Here is a 19,820-nt window from a genome sequence, read left to right on the forward strand (position 1 = left end):
CCTTGGCGCTCTCATATCCTGGGACCAACATAGCTACAACAACTCTTTAAAAATCTGGATTTATGTGACCCTGTTAATTATCAGTGGGGAGGGAATGCATCTATACCAAAGTGTTCATAATTTCATCAGGATATGTCTGTCTGAAAATATATACCTGCTACTGCAGTAGGAGAGTCCTGGGTCCTGATCTTGCCTACTTATCTTGGTTCACTTAGTTTGTTTAGAATGAGATGTTCCACCATCTATTATACTTGATAGCATTAAGAAGAAAATGATTATCAGAATTTTTAACACAAGAGTTAAACTGTTTTTTCCCATATGAAAACAATTCAATGACATTTGTGAGGTGAACAATTTATTGGCAACTCCTTTAATTTAAACCATTATCTGATTTGAGAAAGCACATGGAAGAGCTTTTAATTCAGTGATAGAAATGGCACTAATGAAATGTGCATGTATGAATTTTGTTTCATATAATTTTTCTCCTCCTTGAAATGTGAATGAAAGCCAAACATCTGGATTATGTTTAAATAGCCCAAATTTCCAGTTTTTAGAGAGATTCAATCTATTTTGACACTGTACATTTAGCCTTAACATTTCTGCATGTTGTTATCATTACTTGCAATTGTAAAAAAAAAAAATAGTCCAGATTTAAACAAATTTAGAATCTCCTGATGCTAAAAATATTTTTTAAATAGTTCCTTCTGTCCCATACACGCAACCATATTTTAGGCTGCATCAGCGTTTCCAATATAAAAGTGACCTTTTTTTAAGATGTTTGTAATTTGACCATAAAAATAAAGTCTCAATCCAGGAGAATTTTTTTTCTTTTCGTATCAAAAATGGTTGAAAACAATTCAACTATGATTTACATAAAAAGGTGAAAAAGCCAAATATGGACCTTTTGACAATTTTTAAATTACATTTTACATACCTATTAGTACATTAACTCACAATATGCACTTTACTGATGCAAATGATGACATCGGGGTGTTTAAGAATTTTTGTTAACATCATCTCTGATTTGTATTAGAAAATTGGCTACTAGGTATCGACATTATTACATTTCAAAACATTTTCAATGTGTACTGTATACCAGGGAAGATATTACATTTTAATTACATAACATCGTAAGTCTGAATTGATGTGGTATTAAATCAGCATTGAAATGGTACATCATAATGACATTACAATTAGAAAAATTATGCTGTATTATGCCAATGAGCCATATATATTCACTGAAGATGCTTTTGGAAGAACAGTGGATCCACTGAGGTGTGCCAACACTTGACATAACACAAGAAGCAAACCGGAGCACAGTACTGAAACTATTAGCCTTTATTTAGTTTGGAAGCAGCAGGAAGGTAGGTTTATAATAAAGGAAGAGCTTTTTCATATTAACATTGGACCAAGTCTAGAAATCCTCACTCACAGTCCAATTGTGTCCCCAAGATCTGTGCACATAGGGAATATGTAATGTGGATTTCAGTTCTCCCATATAGGAGCATTCAGACACTCCCATGATACTGTCACCCTAGACCCCACAGAGGACTGTTCATATGGTCAGTATCCACAGGGGCAGAGGGAGTAGGACTGAGCAGGCCAAACAAAGAGCCTTTCTTTGGTTAGTGACAATGATAGGGCTGGTGGGATTCACGTTATCACTAATTGGCCTGCAAAGATTCCAGGAATGGTAATACAGCCCAATGCTTTATTTCTTTCCCCACAGTCCACCAGAACAGCTGTAACCAGAAGCTGTCCATAACAGCATGGTTTCATTGGAGCTATGCTGTCATTAAGTGGTGGGAGGAGGGAACCAACAGGGCTGGCCCTAGACCAAATGGTGTCCCCCCTCCATTTGTTAAACTTTCGAGTACTTTACAGCATCCCAAGCTCAGTGTCCCTCAAACCCAGCCCAGAGGTGGTCAACTGAGTCACCAGCCCCTAAATCGGGCCCTAGAAGCCACCATGAACACTTTCATGGATTTCCCTGGTCTCCTGTGGCTACTTCAAGACCCATACATACGTCTGGGGATTCTACAGATTTGGAGCCTCAGTGCATTCTGCATTAGGGAAATCCTTCTTCCCCATTTGAGGGAACAGTTTGGGACCAACTCTGGGAGGGAAAGTACACAGAGATGTTCTCCTATGTGTTTTACCACAGGAAAGGGTAATCCATCCCTGTTTTTAATCAGTCCTCACTCACTGAAAACTCTTAGTGACCTCCTGAGTAATGACTGAGTAAAGACTTCAGGACATTCGTGAAAAATACAAAGGGAATTAACTACACAAGAACATCTGTATCAAAATAGAAAAATGGTTGTGATACAGTACGACAAAAGTATATGAATTTGGAATTAAACCTTTGGTGCTTTTAGAGAAGGTCTGATCTGTGTATCATGTCTGCTGCAAAACGTAGGCAAAGCCAGGTGAACGGAGGATGAAGTGAGATCCTCAGTTCATAATTTCTTTCTTTGTGAGTTTCTGTCAAACCCCCTGATGTTATATTGGTATCTTTTTATTTGTAAGCATAGGGCTCTGCTAGATTTGGTTAGAGAGACACTATTTTAAGTCTTTCTTTGACTAGTGGTTTTGAGCATCCAGTATGTAACAGTTGCATCTTGAACATTGTGCTCCCAGGCCTAAACATTTCTTCACAGTGAAGTAGGTTTCCTGTTACTGATGAGCTAAACATTAACCATGCAATGTGTTTGGCATGCCCTGACTCTGAAATTATTCCAGTGAAGATGTATACCTGTTAATCCAAAATCCTGAGGAGCTCACTGATTTTCTTATTTCTCTTACAGAAAAACTTCTTTGTGCCACTAAATAATTTAAAATTGAGATCTGGTTTAGAAACTGCTGCACACAGTTCCATAACAGGGTTATAACAATCTTTAGTCCTATCTGTTAACAGTGTTATAATACAGTTGATACATTTCCAGTCATAACACAGACCCATGACACAATAAACATGACTGTTCAAATGGATTCCCTAGATCTCATCTACACAATGGTGGAAGACTAAGCTAGGGTGGAAAAACACAGTAGGAAAAATTCCAGTGGCCAGTCTACTATGGTGCTAGCACTGGTGCAAAGGTGCTAGCAACAGAGGGAGAATTTCACAAATTCCTCCCTGCAGATCTACCCAAAGGGCCTGTCTAAACAGTCAAATTTACCAGCTTCGATGACTGTGTTATGACTGGAAATTCACCAATTGTATTATAACACTGTTTGATCTGTCTTATACAGATGGGTGGAAAAGTGTTATTACCATATTATGGAACTGTGTTCTAACACAATCCTCTGATATGGTTTATTTGGCTTTGTAGATGGGCCGTACATGTATGCATCTAATGGAATCTCATACCCTGATTACCCCGGCTGTAGGAATTCAAACGATGGTATTTTGGCTATATGTTCTTAGGAATTTAATTATGTTTAAAATCTGATTAATAGTGTAGTAAATAACTGGTATTGCTACAAAATTGCATTCTGGAAGGTAATGGGATTGAATTTCAACACAAGTTGACACTCAATTAATATTTCCATATATCTAGTGAATTAGCCAGTTCTTGGCTGCTGTACTAGGGTAGATGTCTTCCTGCTTAGCTGAACACTGAGTAAAATAGGAAAAATGTATAATAAAGCTAAATCAAGACTTAATGTATCTATTAAAATGTTATTGTTTGTATCAGACCAGACCAAAATCAGGTATGCAGTTTAAAAAAAAAGCCATCCATTTTTTAAAACAAAAATTCTCTGTATTTATAGTAATGAAGCTGGGGGAAGGGGGGACGTGGAACTAAAACCTCCTTACTGAATTACTGCTATCAACCAATAGATCCATGGGCTTGTTCAGCTAAAAGCCACAACAGACTTTGTAATGCAATGATGTAATCTTGGCTTTGTGTCATTTATATTCAACCTAAAAAAACAATTTTCCTGAATAGACAGGCTGACAACAATATTGTTCAGTGTTGGTTTTTATTTGGATTGTTTCCAAATGGTTCACATGCCTCCACAATAATACACCATGCCTACTTAAGTTTTTACTCTGAATTTCTAAGTTTCCCCTTTTTCTTATATTTTATTTTTCTTTTAAAGTCCTAGTTATGTTTGTGAAACTAACCAGCTTGGCCATAAAATTAGGATGTATCTTGCAGAGTGCATTCATTTTACTTTTTGCATATTTTTCCTGAGGTCATGTCAAGGTTAGTTTGAATTCCATCCTACATTAAGACTTCTTTCACAGCTATTTAGCTCTGCAGCCTACTCCCCGCTGGGGTCTGCCCCTTGGGCACGTCAAAGCTTCAGACCTGACAAATCACACACAGATGAAGCTGTACAGTTTTTTAAACAGTTTCATCAGTAACATTTTTTCTTTCACTATACTTTTTTTTCCATTGGAGTTTATTCTCTGAATTGCAATATCAGGAAAACTAATTTCTGTATGGAAAATTCTCTTTCACATCGAAGCTGTAAAATAGCAATGGCATTGTACAGTAAATTCCATTACCAGTCTTCCAGTTACTGAAAGTACTACAGATACTTTAATTAGTGACAGGCTATAGCTCCTTGTCTAGTAACTGTAATTGTATTATTAAAATCTATTTGTACAGGAGATCTTAGTATTCTGAAGATTGAGAAATATTCACAATCTATGGGCTAGATCATGAATCCATTAATCATGCTGCTGAGCAGTTAGTTACTCACAGGAGTAGCCTACTGACTTCAATTAGGGACTACTTATATGAGTAAGTGCTCACTAGTGTGAAGAAGTGAGTAAAGGGCTCTAAACTCAATCTTTATGGAACCTGAGAATTTTTAAGTGTGTGTGTGTGTGTATGTGTGTGCATGCATGCGGGAGTGCTTGCACATACATGCAAGTTCTCATAAAATTGATTACCTTGAGAAACATAACTGAGACTTTCAACACACACACACACACACACAGAGAGTGTATATGTATGTACACAAAAACAGTTTTGAAATTCATTTTGTGACTTGCAGTTGGAAATATATTTTCTAAAATCTGTAGTTTAGCATATTGTGAAACTAATAGTGCAACGCCATTTTCTGTTTAATTGATGAAGTTAAAATGCTTGGTTGCTAATGAGAGTATTAGCAAACAATATACCCTTAACAGGCTTAAGCAGCTCAGGATTTTAAAAGCAGCTTACTGTCCTCCTCATTTTTATAAGACAAAATGTACTGCCTTCTACAAATTACTTGATCGACTGATGAAGTGCCATAATTATAGCTGTATTGCAATTTTGACAAAGCCACGATAACGGATTGTAGTTCAGTCCCCACTCTAGACACACAACTTTTTGCATTACAAAACCCAGTTTTACTGGTCTAGTTCTTATGCAGAACAAAGTACACCTGGCTATGTTAACTGTATACTAAAAATACTTAAAACCTAGGAAATAATAATATTGGAGCATGACTTTTTTTCTTATAGTTAGTTCACTGGGAATGGTATCTAATGAAGAGTTGTCTAAAGAGTTGCTTGTTTGGAACTAATTAGAGACAGATCTCCTAAATAGGAAAAGGATCATGGGAATTACATTAGGTGTCTGGAGACTTGTTATTCTTTTGGCACTCTGAGTAGATTGTTGAAGTTGTTAGGGATTCTAGAAATAGGACAACCTAATAAAACCTTCTATTTTTCTGGTTATTGGCCAACTTTTTTTTCGGTAAGATTTCTGTGTCAACAGGCTAGAGGCTTGAAGAAAACATTTAAACATTTGTGCATTAACACATTATGGTGAAAAGAATCTTGTACTTTCACTCAGTGCATTTCAGCCTTCAATTAATGTGAAAACACTACAGTGCCTATGCAACTTCTCTTGTCTAGTGGTGCACCATTTATCATTGCAGTTTTACATTGACCTTGACACCCACTTCATTAGAATAAAGATTGTCTACCATTTAGGTTACATTGTTCCTCTGCACAGAGACCCCATGCAAATTTCTGTTCAGATAGAAGAGCTGTGAGCCTGTCAGAGGTCATCTGCATTAAATGATTGCAGCTATTTTCCAACTGCTTCTTTTCATTCTACTCAATTCAGGCTAGGAGGATCAATCAAGCCCTCTGCCTGAAACAGTGGGACTGCTGGGAATATAACTGTTTTTGGTAGTAGTGGATATGCCCTAAACAGTATTAAATATTTAATATAAACTCGTTAAAGGGCATGCAAAGTCTTCAAAAATATATTACATTTATAGTAAAATTTCAGTGGTTGGGATCACCTTCCTTCAGAAAAGCAGAACAATGGGTACCAATTGCATATTTTTTTATTGTGCACAAAATTTAGTTACTAATTTACTAAGCCTTTTCTTCAATTGATTTATTTTGCTTGCTGCTGGAAAGATGAATGTGAAAAACAGAAGTAAAATCCAGATTTCCTATATTTTAAAACAAAAAATGCAGCGTGTTTGTTTAGATTTTGTTTCAGTTTTGGGAGGAGGGGGATTGTGCAGTACTGAAGTATTAAGATTTGTTTTGTGTGTGTCTATTTATAAATAATACTATGTGCATTAATATATATATTTAAAAAAGAAGAGTGAATGGAAATAAGTTACCAGTCTCCTCCTTGAGTTTTCTGAGTGATATAATTGGAATTAAATTATTAATGGGAGAGACTTTAAAAAAAGATTGTTTTATGATCTTCTATTAGAGAATTTGCAATTCATTTTAATATTTGTAGTTTGATTTATATTAAAGATAATGCAATCTATGTCCAATTAACAATACATGGCCAACGTAATATGATTTCCAGATCATGGATATGAAATAAGCTAGAAGAGAAAAAACTGATTCTTAACCTCAGATGTAATTTGCTGTGAGAGTTCTGGCAATTTTAAATGACATTGCACTTTTTAATTTTTCGAAAGGCTCAGCAGCAAATTTATCCCAATCAAGAAAACCTATTATTAATTTACAAGGACAATTGTAGGAGTCTTTATAATTTCCCTGTGCAATTATTTGCCATAAATTGCTAATAGTAAAACACAAGCAGTTTGCAAGAAATAACGACTGCTGTTTGTCTAGACAGAACACTCAACCAAGGTCTTGAATCTTGTCCAGAGGTTCTAGTTGTAATGGTTGCATATGAAATATAACCAAGCTTCTGGACAGTTTGTAAAATGTCCCACATTGATATTGTGACAAAAGGTGGAAGCATTAAGAGCTGTTGTGAAGGGTAGGCTGGCCTCTAGCAGATTCCGTCACTTTGCTTGTATACAGCTGAGCTTTGGACCCTGGACTTTAGAATAAAGAGAGTCTTTGTTCATCACTGAATGGCATTAGGCATGGGGTTTCCTAAGGGGCCACCATGAAGCCTCGCATGAAGAGTGCAAACATTATCCAGAAAGCACAATGTGAGTGTGTGCAGAGAGATGATAGACACATATCTGTATATCTGCATGAATATACATATATGCAAGTATATTTCATGTATATTTTAGCGAATGTGTCCAAAAAGCGTTTTTACATGTACTGACATGGACTGTATACAACTTTTTTGCATGCATGTATGTATGTAGATGCACCATTTATGTATATGTAGGTGTGTGTATCTGTAGCAACTGCATCACTGCAGTTTTATAAACTTGTAAAATATAATTCAGGTACAAATAAAATTGCAGATCACTTAATCTTGATCTCAATCATATACTATGTCGTGTCATTAAAAGAAAGTTAAAGTTGCATTTTGGAGAATATGAATGATGGAATGTAGAAGTTCTACAAATTGTGTAACCTTATTCCAATAACTGAGAAATTTCACTGGCTTAATTCTTCTGTACTTCGTAGCCATAGCTCCACTGTGTGTTCAGTATGTCTAGTCTCTTTTCACTATAACCAACAGAAGCACCATACAAAAGTCTTACAATGGATGTCTTAATCTCTCTGTGTGCTTTTAGGGCATTATTTTAAATTCCATCATGCAGCCTATTTTCTTTCCTCTTCTGAAGTTTTATTACAACAACAGAATTCCCAGGGAGCTTTAGGGGCAAGGTTCACATAATATTGCCCTAAAGTTTTGCTTTAGGGGTGGAATCTGTACCCCAGCCCTTATCATCTTTTTGTGATGTTTCTCTTTCTGAAAGATGCAGTATGCAGTCTTACAGCGTTGTTAACGGTATACAGATTTTTTTTTTATTATTTACCAGTGCACATCTACAGACAGTGCACATCTACAAACCTTTCATGATGATTTCTTTCTCTGACCTCTCGGTGACTAGGCATCTTGTTCCTTAACACTGAGGGAGGCTGAAAAATGCTTGAGTTGCTCAATGTGTGCCTTCTATACCAGTTTCAAAATGGCTTATTCTTCTGGTTTCCATGGTGACAATTAACACTGTTACAAGGCATTGTTCCAGTCTCCATTTGGGCAGAATTTTCGGGTGTGATTTTCCACACACAAACACAATTATTTTTATATCTATATCTATATCTATATATGTAAAGTATCCCTTAACATAAGTGTCAAAAAGGGGGAGGGGTCCTCAATCAAGTCTTCCTAGATTTCATAGAATATTTCTTTCTGACAGAAATCACTTACTTCCTTTGTTTTGGAATTCAGGTACTTTTGGTTTTAAAAAAGTAGCCACCTATAATATGAATTTGCCAAGCATCTTAATGGATAATCTCTTTAGTGATTTTTTTAAAACTCCTATAAACATAGATACCAATGCTTGTTATTTCTACTGGGTGGATTCATTAACACAAAACCAGCCATGCATGCACACATACACACAGCTAATCATGCTGTAAGTACTTGACAGTATTTCAGTGTGTATTTTTTTTAAGTTTGGTGGGGCAAGTGCTGTGGAAAATTAAATATTAGTCATTTATTTATTGCAGCCACTGCGAGAAATCCTGTGACTTCAACTTTCTTAATCTCATTTTTGGCTATTGAAAAGTAATCTATATCATAGCATTCAAAGACTGTCACAATGGAGCAGCCTTTGCTCACTTAATGCCGCAGCTAGAATGAATATGAAGATTAAATTATCTTCTCACCACAGGATAAAGTAGTCCTCCTAGACTAGGGTTGTGCAGCACTGATAGAGCTGGTAGCTAATTTTGCCATGCAACTGCTTAGAGTGTAGGTGTTTAATGGATTAAAAAAAAAGCATTAGCAATAGCATCTAGTGCTATCAGTCCCTAAACTGTACCTGCTGTACATTAAGCTCTTTCCTTAAATTAAAATAAACACTTCACTTTAATTTTCATAAGTGAAACAATACTGACTTTCACTCACATACCAATACATCTAATAATTAACTGAATTCTTTCATCTTTTACTGTTACTGTATAATGCATTCTCTATCAATCATAATCTTTTGTCATGCTTTGTATACAGTAGGTTACATGGTGACAGACAGAAAGCATACATAAAGTCTAGTTTGTTTATTTTTTAATAGCCTTTTATAACATCTGTCATAGAAACGATTCATGCTATGCTACATTGCAGAATTATTTTATCTAGTCCAAAATTACATGAAATGTCTTAGTTTTTTGTTAACATGAACATTATTGTTATGAAACCTGTATCTTTTTGTCATTGATTTTATACTGCCCAGAAGCATAACCAAAATCTAGTTCAGACAACAACAACCAAATCAGTCAATCTCAGGTGAAAAGTGTTAACTAACAAAGTCCGCACCAGTGTCACACAGCGAGAGGACTCCCTTAGTCTATTAATTCACTTGGAAAAAGAAAAGGAGTAATATGTACTGGATTTCCTAGCTAAACTGGATTTCAGTGCCTAGCTGTAAACAACTATGGATTCCCCTTGATATTACGTGTACTTATGGAAATAATTATGCAAATCCTTTTCAGCTATATCATCGTTAAATAGAAATCAGATTACATAAAGCAGATTGTAATCTCCTCTAGTCACCATTCTTGTTGAAAAGGCAATAATATAGGGCCAAGAAGGATACTTGTTGAACATTTTAGTCCAATGAAACTGGGTTATCTGGGGTTGATGCAATTCCTTGATGCAAAACCCAATTGCCTCCTGTTATCATGCATTTTTAGAAAGCACAGTCTGTTTTCCATTTATCAGAAGACAAGTTCTTTATAAATTTTAAACAATTCCTTGGTATTTACTATGAATATTCATGCAATTTTGGATACGCAGACACCTGATCAGTGTTCATTTATAATGTGAAATGCTTTAAATCACCTCATTTAAAAGATTTTGCTCCGTGATCCACAAATGACTAATATTTTGTGAAGTTTACATAATACAAATGATGTGCATGTGTTGTGTAAATGGAAGATTAAAATATGAAACTAACAATATGCAAACATATGCATGGAAATGCTGAGGACCTGTTAGCTGAAACAGTGATTTCACACGTTTCTTATTTTCTTTAAGCTGCCTCCAATTGTTTTTTGTTTTGTTTTGCTACAGTACATGTTCTTGGATTTGGCAAAAACACCCATGTTTTAAACATTCTTTATTCTCGTTTAATTTTGTTATACTTAGGCCAGATATTTTGGGTAAGAGATACTGTAGTAGCTTTCTTGGCTGACTTTAAAGCTTAATGTTGAGGATGCAGTTTGCTAATAGCTATGCATAATTTATGTAGGTTTTCTAAACACTTGTTTGGGAAAATGTGCTGTATTCCCTTTGCTGAATAAAAGGTGCATTTTTTGGCAATATAAGTCCCATTTCAACAAATGTGCTTTTATGTAAGAGTGTGTGTTGTATTTTCTGATTTACTCTGCAGTCCACTAAAACATAATTAATCATTGTAGTAACCATCATATATAATACTAACTCAGCTCTAGCAGAACACATGTTTTAAAGAGATTTACTTACCAATATGTTATGCAGATGCCTGTATGTCCTTTTGTGAAAAATATAAGAAGTAGCCAACTGAAATATTTAGCGATTCACTTTAAAGTAATTTTGTAAAATGTTTGTTAAACTTCTCTTTATCCTTATTTTCCATCTTCTTTTTAAAAAGGTAAATAATCACACTGGAAATAAAGAGCAGTTGTAGGCTGAAGAAGCATTTGAACAGTGTGAGAATTGTTGCTGTTCTTATTTGTGCCACCATTTTAGTGCTACTAAAAGAGTGCTTCAACAAAAATCTAGTCATTAAAATTTTATTGAAATAAGATATTAATAACTTTTAGCGTGGTTAAAATATGATGTCAACATATGTCATAATTGCATAGCTCTCAACTTCCTGAGGCCCAAATATGAGACAAACCCAACAGGACAAACAAGAGAAAAAAGTTGTGCTGGAAGCTTACAACAATGTGAAATATACTTGTTTTCATTTTCCTAGTTTCAGTGTCATGCTTCAGTATTTCTGATAGGAATAACATATCTTAATAAAACATTTGATTTCAGGGACACAAAGGTAGATCAGGTTCTAGATGAGAGACTGTTGGAAGATATGTCTAATTTTGTTGTAGGCAATCAGTTGCCAACTTTTCTCACTTAAACTCCACCCATACAAACCACCTGTTCACTGTGCATCTGAAATCCTATGGATAAATCCTTTCCAAGACACATTAATAAGGTTGTGTGTTTTGATATATAAAAAAGGAAGCTCAGTGATCAGGATGACAATTGAGCATTTTGATTTTTAAGGGTGAATTTTAATAGAGAAAATAATTTACTGTAGCTAATGTTATCTTTTTCTTCTCATTTTAGAGATATAATGTAGAAATGTCAATCAGGCACCCGAAAAAGATGGAACTGCTTAGTAAGGTTGAAGCTTTGAAGAAAAGTGGTGTTTTGCTACCAAATGATCTCCTTGAAAAAGTGGATTCAATTAATGAAAAATGGGAACTGCTTGGGGTATTTGCATTTTTATTACTGTTTGTGGGTTATGTGTACGTTTTTGTCTGTTGAAGTATGCTGTCTGTCTGATTTCTAATTTGAGGCAAAAATATCTTGCTCTTTCAATTCACTACATACATTTCTAACAAGCTACTCATACTATTATAAAAAAAACCCTAGTATTTTCTTCTTCAGTTGATTTTTTTTTATTCCATGCTTGTCACCTGTCTTACTTTAATAATTTTAGTTCTTTAATACATAAAGAATGTAAGTAAAATATGCCGTGTATTATGGGCATGCACCAAGTCAACTATAATACAGTATATCTGATATACACTGACTGTCATGCTTGAGTGAATGTTAATAGAATTTATTCTGAAGGTACATGTTAGAGACATCTACTGTTTAACTATTTACTATACCCTTAAGATGAAAAGTGGGCTTGTTACTACATATTTCAGGTGATATTTATGGCTCAAAAACAAATATGCAAATTTGATACAAATCTGAATATCTGACTCTAAGAATGCAGCCAGGATATGTTTCATGCTGCTGTATTCAGCTCACTTTTGACAAAAGCCAAAAAAAGTTTCATGTAATTCATTTCACACTATGATGGGCTGGGTCTCAGCCAAAGAGTGAGATACAAGAATTTGCAAAAAAAAAGCAATATAGTGATTCTGTTACCCAGAGACTAGTGATGGCACTGTGCAGGAGACACTATTGTCCAACTGTTGTAAGACAGCTGAAAGAGAGAGGAGAAGTTAAACTATATTTTTTTATCCACTTCTCTACTTAATTGCCTATACTTCAAATCAAGGGCAAGATAAATTTATAAATTACTTTAAATGATTAATTATAGATGTGTAATATTAACAATACAGTTGTACAGCATACTTTTTCATGCTTACTTTTAAAAATGGTATTTCTAATATATTGCAAATAAAGCTACATACACAACTTGTCAGGGTCAGCTTAGATATTGGCTTATGTCATTTTAACTTGTGTAGTAATACAAAAGCCATTTTACATGTTTTTTCTTCTGTGCGGTTCCGCTGTTTCAAACAACTTGAGTCTATGAATGTACCAATTGTCACAAAAAGTTGTTTCTCCTACCAGTAGTTTGTTTAAAAAGTAATGTGCAGCATTCCTAAATTCATTTTTAAATGATTGAACAGCAGTGTTATAATTCTTAAAAAACAGAATTTACTAAGTTCTCAGTCTAGCTTTTTCAACTAATGAAGAATTATGGCAACCAATTTGTATTTAAATTGTTTAAAAATAATTCTATTTATAAACCTTGGTTGACATTTGTGACTTGAAGCACATTTAATCAATTTAATTCAAGCTCAGTACCACACCTCTGGTTACACTTGATAGGATATAAAGACAGTTTGAAAGCAACTAATGTATAATCCTTCTTAAAATCAGTTTTCAAAATGTAAATAAAAAAACTACCCATCTTTTTTAAAATACATCTTAAAAACCTTATCTCTCAGCACATTAAAATCAAAATATAATTTTAGATTACTTTTTTAATCAATTTGTGCATTTACAAGAAAAATAAAAAATACAGTTTTCCTGCTAAATGCAATTTCATGTATAATAAGCAGAATTGGATAGAGTTTTGTTTAATTTAATAAAAACCTCTGCAGAAACTAGCAACACTAGGCACACTGTTTTAATTGGCATGATTACATTTTAATTGGCATGAAAAAAATTAAAGACAGATTTTAACTTCTAACAATGGTAAAATAGAGGGATATGGTTTTTAATATTACTTTCATCTAAGGTGAACAGTGTGGAATCGAAATACATTAGAATGAAATGTCAGTGGTGCGTACAGTTTAATCTGTGAAATTTTGTCCCCTGTGCTGAATATTACTCTGTCTCAATTGCATATTAAACAACCCTATCAAGGCAGGCATTGGCATCTGCTGTGCTGACACAAATTGTGAATTAAATGAAATTGATGTCCTCTGTCGTATATTTATGAAGACGGACCATTCTCTGAAGTATTCTGTTTATGAAGAATTTATGATTGCAAACTGTTCCAGAACAAAAAAGTGGCAATAAATTCTTTTTTGTGACCCTACCCTCCAAGGGCATTGATTTCACCTCCTGCTGCTACTTTTGTTACAGCATAAAAACAATAGCTAACTCTTAATTCCACTGAGAGTCTTCAGATTATCAATATTTCCACCATGAAAATAGAAGGGTGTTGCCAAGAATGCATGTTTTTAAGTTATGGTCTCCTAAAGATACTATTTACACAATGTTACACAGTAGATTAATGTCTGTTAAACTAATTTTATTTGTGTTTTAAAGCTTAATTTTGGAGGCTTAATTCACCACAATAAATCATGTCCCACTGAATGGGGATGGTACATTTTTCACAGACAGATATACAGGGTCTTTTAAAACTGTATCTTCATGTTACAACAATTAAGCCCTGCTAGTTATAAATTCAAAAGTTTATAGGATATGGTTGTCAGTATTTATTCAAAATTCTACAATCAATAGCACAGATTTAGTGCTTATAATAAGTGTTGGACTGACAGCCTTTTACAGGTTAGATGAAACACAGCTTGGCATAATAGAAGCAGGCAACCACATGCTTCCACTGTGATGTTGAGGGATTGCCTTTTAAGATACTGAAAGGGAAGTTAAGTCTCCCTGCACAATCCATCCTTGGCCTCTTCAGCACATTGGTGATGCTCAGAATGCTCATTCCGGAAAATGTTAGCTAGTGTTTCTTTTACTATAAAAGCTGTCTGGAAAAGCTACAGTAAAGTAATTTAATTGATGGTCATAGGTGAAAGTTTATTCTGGGCCAAAATTTTTAAACTTTTTGATGCTGAAAGTTAAGTACTTAAATCCATATTTAATTATCTAATTTCAGAGGTTATGAGCACCTGAAATTCCTATCTCACTGGAAGCTGTAGGTGGTGTTCACCTTTGAAATTCAGGCCACCCATTTAGGCCAGATTTTGGCCCAATTCTAGGTTTAGACATCCAAGTTTGAAAACTTTATCCTAGGAATCCATACTTTAAAAATATATACTATGGCCATTCTTAAAAACTTGTGATTTTAGGTAAGGTTAGCTCATTATTTGTAATATTTCCTATCCTTACTATGTGGTAAAGTTATTTAGTTATCTTAAGCAATTGGCAAGTGTTCCTAGGTGATCACTTTACAAAGTTAATCCAATGAGTACAATTTTGTCGTCTTTGTCCATAATTATTATGAAAAAATCCATTTGTCCTGCTCTTCCTCCCACTGAAGTCTAAGAAAGTTTTGCCAGTGACTTCAACGAGGAGAAAATTGAGCCCTAAATGAGAATAAAGGATACAAAGAATGAAATTGATTGATATTGGTAATAACTAGAAAAAATATTACTGGTCATCTAACAGATGGTTCTTGTTGCTCACTTACCTGTGATATGTTTTGGTACATAAGATTAATCTCTGGGTTTTTTTTTATTTAATGCATTAGAAAACCCTAGGAGAGAAGATCCAAGACACAATGGTAGGGCACAGTGGGTCAGGTCCACGTGACCTGCTCTCACCTGAAAGTGGCAGTCTGGTAAGGCAGCTGGAGGTCAGGATCAAAGAGCTGAAAGGGTGGCTGAGAGATACAGAGCTTTTCATCTTCAATTCCTGTCTGAGACAAGAAAATGAAGGAACAATGACTGCTGAAAAACAACTGCAATATTTTAAGGTAATAAAACAAATCATAGTTTTGATAGCGAGATTTCTCGTAATAGTTAGATAAAATATATATCAGGTAAAGATAATAGAATGTATGTATATATGTAATCGTACATTCACATTTATACCTGCATTTATATAAAATGTGTTCATGTAATGTACTGTTGCACACTAACGGAGAAGTTATTTTTCTACAGTAAAACTTCAAAGGGATGCTCTCCGTCATCAGAATTTGCGAAGCAATTTGTGTCTTTTATTTTACTTCACTATAAACTTGGTTTCAGTATAAATGATTACATTGTGTATTGCAGTCTCTATATTGAACACTTTAGTTCATGTGTTGTATAACACCTAGTTTAATAGACATGAGATCTGAGTCTCCTCTCACTTGAGGCAGGGGTAGCTGTACTGAAGTCAGTAGTCCCACTGGCGTATACCTGGTATAAGTGAGAGAAGAATCAGGTTTATTGACTATAGATAAAAAGAAAAGGAGTACTTGTGGCACCTTAGAGACTAACAAATTTATTAGAGCATAAGCTTTCGTGAGCTACAGCTCACTTCATCGGATGCATTTGGTGGAAAAAACAGAGGAGAGATTTATATACACACACACAGAGAACATGAAACAATGGGTTTATCATACACACTGTAAGGAGAGTGATCACTTAAGATAAGCCATCACCAACAGCAGGGGGGGGAAGGAGGAAAACCTTTCATGGTGACAAGCAGGTAGGCTAATTCCAGCAGTTAACAAGAATATCAGAGGAACAGTGGGGGGTGGGGTGGGAGGGAGAAATACCATGGGGAAATAGTTTTACTTTGTGTAATGACTCATCCATTCCCAGTCTCTATTCAAGCCTAAGTTAATTGTATCCAGTTTGCAAATTAATTCCAATTCAGCAGTCTCTCCTTGGAGTCTGTTTTGAAGCCTTTTTGTTGAAGTATAGCCACTCTTAGGTCTGTGATCGAGTGACCAGAGAGATTGAAGTGTTCTCCAACTGGTTTTTGAATGTTATAATTCTTGACGTCTGATTTGTGTCCATTCATTCTTTTACGTAGAGACTGTCCAGTTTGGCCAATGTACATGGCAGAGGGGCATTGCTGGCACATGATGGCATATATCACATTGGTAGATGTGCAGGTGAACGAGCCTCTGATAGTGTGGCTGATGTGATTAGGCCCTATGATGGTATCCCCTGAATAGATATGTGGACAGAGTTGGCAACGGGCTTTGTTGCAAGGATAGGTTCCTGGGTTAGTGGTTCTGTTGTGTGGTGTGTGGTTGCTGGTGAGTATTTGCTTCAGATTGGGGGGCTGTCTGTAAGCAAGGACTGGTCTGTCTCCCAAGATCTGAGAGAGCGATGGCTCGTCCTTCAGGATAGGTTGTAGATCCTTGATGATGCGTTGGAGGGGTTTTAGTTGGGGGCTGAAGGTGATGGCTAGTGGCGTTCTGTTGTTTTCTTTGTTGGGCCGGTCCTGTAGTAGGTGACTTCTGGGTACTCTTCTGGCTCTGTCAATCTGTTTCTTCACTTCAGCAGGTGGGTACTGTAGTTGTAGGAATGCATGATAGAGATCTTGTAGGTGTTTGTCTCTGTCTGAGGGGTTGGAGCAAATGCGGTTATATCGTAGCGCTTGGCTGTAGACAATGGATCGAGTGGTATGATCTGGATGAAAGCTAGAGGCATGTAGGTAGGAATAGCGGTCAGTAGGTTTCCGATATAGGGTGGTGTTTATGTGACCATCGCTTATTAGCACCGTAGTGTCCAGGAAGTGGATCTCTTGTGTGGACTGGTCCAGGCTGAGGTTGATGGTGGGATGGAAATTGTTGAAATCATGGTGGAATTCCTCAAGAGCTTCTTTTCCATGGGTCCAGATGATGAAGATGTCATCAGTGTAGCGCAAGTAGAGTAGGGGCATTAGGGAACGAGAGCTGAGGAAGCGTTGTTCTAAGTCAGCCATAAAAATGTTGGCATACTGTGGGGCCATGCGGGTACCCATCGCAGTGCCGCTGATTTGAAGGTATACATTGTCACCAAATGTGAAATAGTTATGGGTCAGGACAAAATCACAAAGTTCTGCCACCAGGTTAGCCGTGACAGTATCGGGGATACTGTTCCTGACGGCTTGTAGTCCATCTTTGTGTGGAATGTTGGTGTAGAGGGCTTCTACATCCATAGTGGCTAGGATGGTGTTTTTAGGAAGATCACCAATGGACTGTAGTTTCCTCAGGAAATCGGTGGTGTCTCGAAGATAGCTGGGAGTGCTGGTAACGAAGGGCCTGAGGAGGGAGTCTACATAGCCAGACAATCCTGCTGTCAGGGTGCCAATGCCTGAGATGATGGGGCGTCCAGGATTTCCAGGTTTATGGATCTTGGGTAGCAGATAGAATACCCCAGGTCCTGGCTCCAGGGGTGTGTCTGTGCGGATTTGTTCTTGTGCTTTTTCAGGGAGTTTCTTGAGCAAATGCTGTAGTTTCTTTTGGTAACTCTCAGTGGGATCAGAGGGTAATGGCTTGTAGAAAGTGGTGTTGGAGAGCTGCCTAGTAGCCTCTTGTTCATACTCTGACCTATTCATGATGACGACAGCACCTCCTTTGTCAGCCTTTTTGATTATGATGTCAGAGTTGTTTCTGAGGCTGTGGATGGCACTGTGTTCTGCATGGCTGAGGTTATGGGGTAAGCGATGCTGCTTTTCCACAATTTCAGCTCGTGCACGTCGGCGGAAGCAGTCTATGTAGAAATCCAGGCTGCTGTTTCGACCTTCAGGAGGAGTCCACCTAGAATCCTTCTTTTTGTAGTGTTGGCAGGAAGGTCTCTGTGGGTTAATATGTTGGTCAGAGGTGTGTTGGAAATATTCCTTGAGTCTGAGACGTCGAAAATAGGATTCTAGGTCACCACAGAACTGTATCATGTTCGTGGGGGTGGAGGGGCAAAAGGAGAGGCCCCGAGATAGGACAGATTCTTCCGCTGGGCTAAGAGTATAGTTGGATAGATTAACAATATTGCTGGGTGGGTTACGGGAACCATTGTTGTGGCCCCTTGTGGCATATAGTAGTTTAGATAGCTTAGTGTCCTTTTTCTTTTGTAGAGAATCAAAGTGTGTTTTGTAAATGGCTTGTCTAGTTTTTGTAAAGTCCAGCCACGAGGAAGTTTGTGTGGAAGGTTGGTTCTTTATGAGAGTATCCAGTTTTGAGAGCTCATTCTTAATCTTTCCCTGTTTGCTGTAGAGGATGTTGATCAGGTGGTTCCGCAGTTTCCTTGAGAGTGTGTGGCACAAGCTGTCAGCATAGTCTGTGTGGTATGTAGATTATAATGGATTTTTTACCTTCAGTCCTTTCGGTATGATGTCCATCTGTTTGCATTTGGAGAGGAAGATGATGTCTGTCTGTATCTGTGCGAGTTTTTTCATGAAGTTGACAGATTTCCACTCTATACGGCTAAATTCAGTGCCTTGCATAATCACAGGTTTCAGAGTAGCAGCCGTGTTAGTCTGTATTCGCAAAAAGAAAAGGAGTACTTGTGGCACCTTAGAGACTAACAAATTTATTAGAGCATAAGCTTTCGTGAGCTACAGCTCACTTCATCGATGCATTGGTGGAAAAAACAGAGGAGAGATTTATATACACACACACAGAGAACATGAAACAATGGGTTTATCATACACACTGTAAGGAGAGTGATCACTTAAGATAAGCCATCACCAACAGCAGGGGGGGGAAGGAGGAAAACCTTTCATGGTGACAAGCAGGTAGGCTAATTCCAGCAGTTAACAAGAATATCTCTAAGGTGCCACAAGTACTCCTTTTCTTTTTGCGAATACAGACTAACACGGCTGCTACTCTGAAACCTTTGACTATAGATAGGTAGAGATAGAAACACCCACTATGAGATTGACCACAATCTAGTCTTGAGCCTGGGACTGGTGACAGGGGATGCAATTTACATCTTTGTCATATTCAGACCATTACCTCCTTCAGCTGGAGGCCGGGACTCACCTTTGCTACTGTTAGTATGAAGGACATATTTTATTGTTCCATTACCAGTTTGTGAGGGAGTATGTTTGTGTTAATGAAGCTCCAGCTTGGTTGGACAACAACAACACATTGTCTTGTGTTCATGGTTGTGAGTATGTTAGCTCCAAAGCACCACCTCCTCAGTGTCATCTCGCAGGTCATCTTGCTCTATGGATGATCTTTGAAAGACGAAATAAGAAATTTTAGGGTTTTAGAAATCTTAAACCATTGCTGAGGTAAGGGTGACAAGGGCATCTCTTCTGCAATATCCATGA

The 19,820-nt window shown here is 36.6% G+C and overlaps 1 protein-coding gene across 1 annotated transcript in view; it reads left to right on the forward strand.

Moving 5' to 3' along the window:
- Positions 1-19,820, forward strand: part of AKAP6 (A-kinase anchoring protein 6) — a 391,946-nt gene that overhangs the window by 304,115 nt on the left and 68,011 nt on the right. Inside the window, 2 exon segments of the mRNA XM_038407981.2 lie at positions 11,694-11,840; positions 15,319-15,543. Coding sequence (XP_038263909.1) covers positions 11,694-11,840; positions 15,319-15,543 — 372 coding nt within the window.

Source organism: Dermochelys coriacea, chromosome 6 (genome assembly GCF_009764565.3).
Source record: "Dermochelys coriacea isolate rDerCor1 chromosome 6, rDerCor1.pri.v4, whole genome shotgun sequence".
Taxonomy (NCBI): domain Eukaryota; kingdom Metazoa; phylum Chordata; order Testudines; family Dermochelyidae; genus Dermochelys; species Dermochelys coriacea.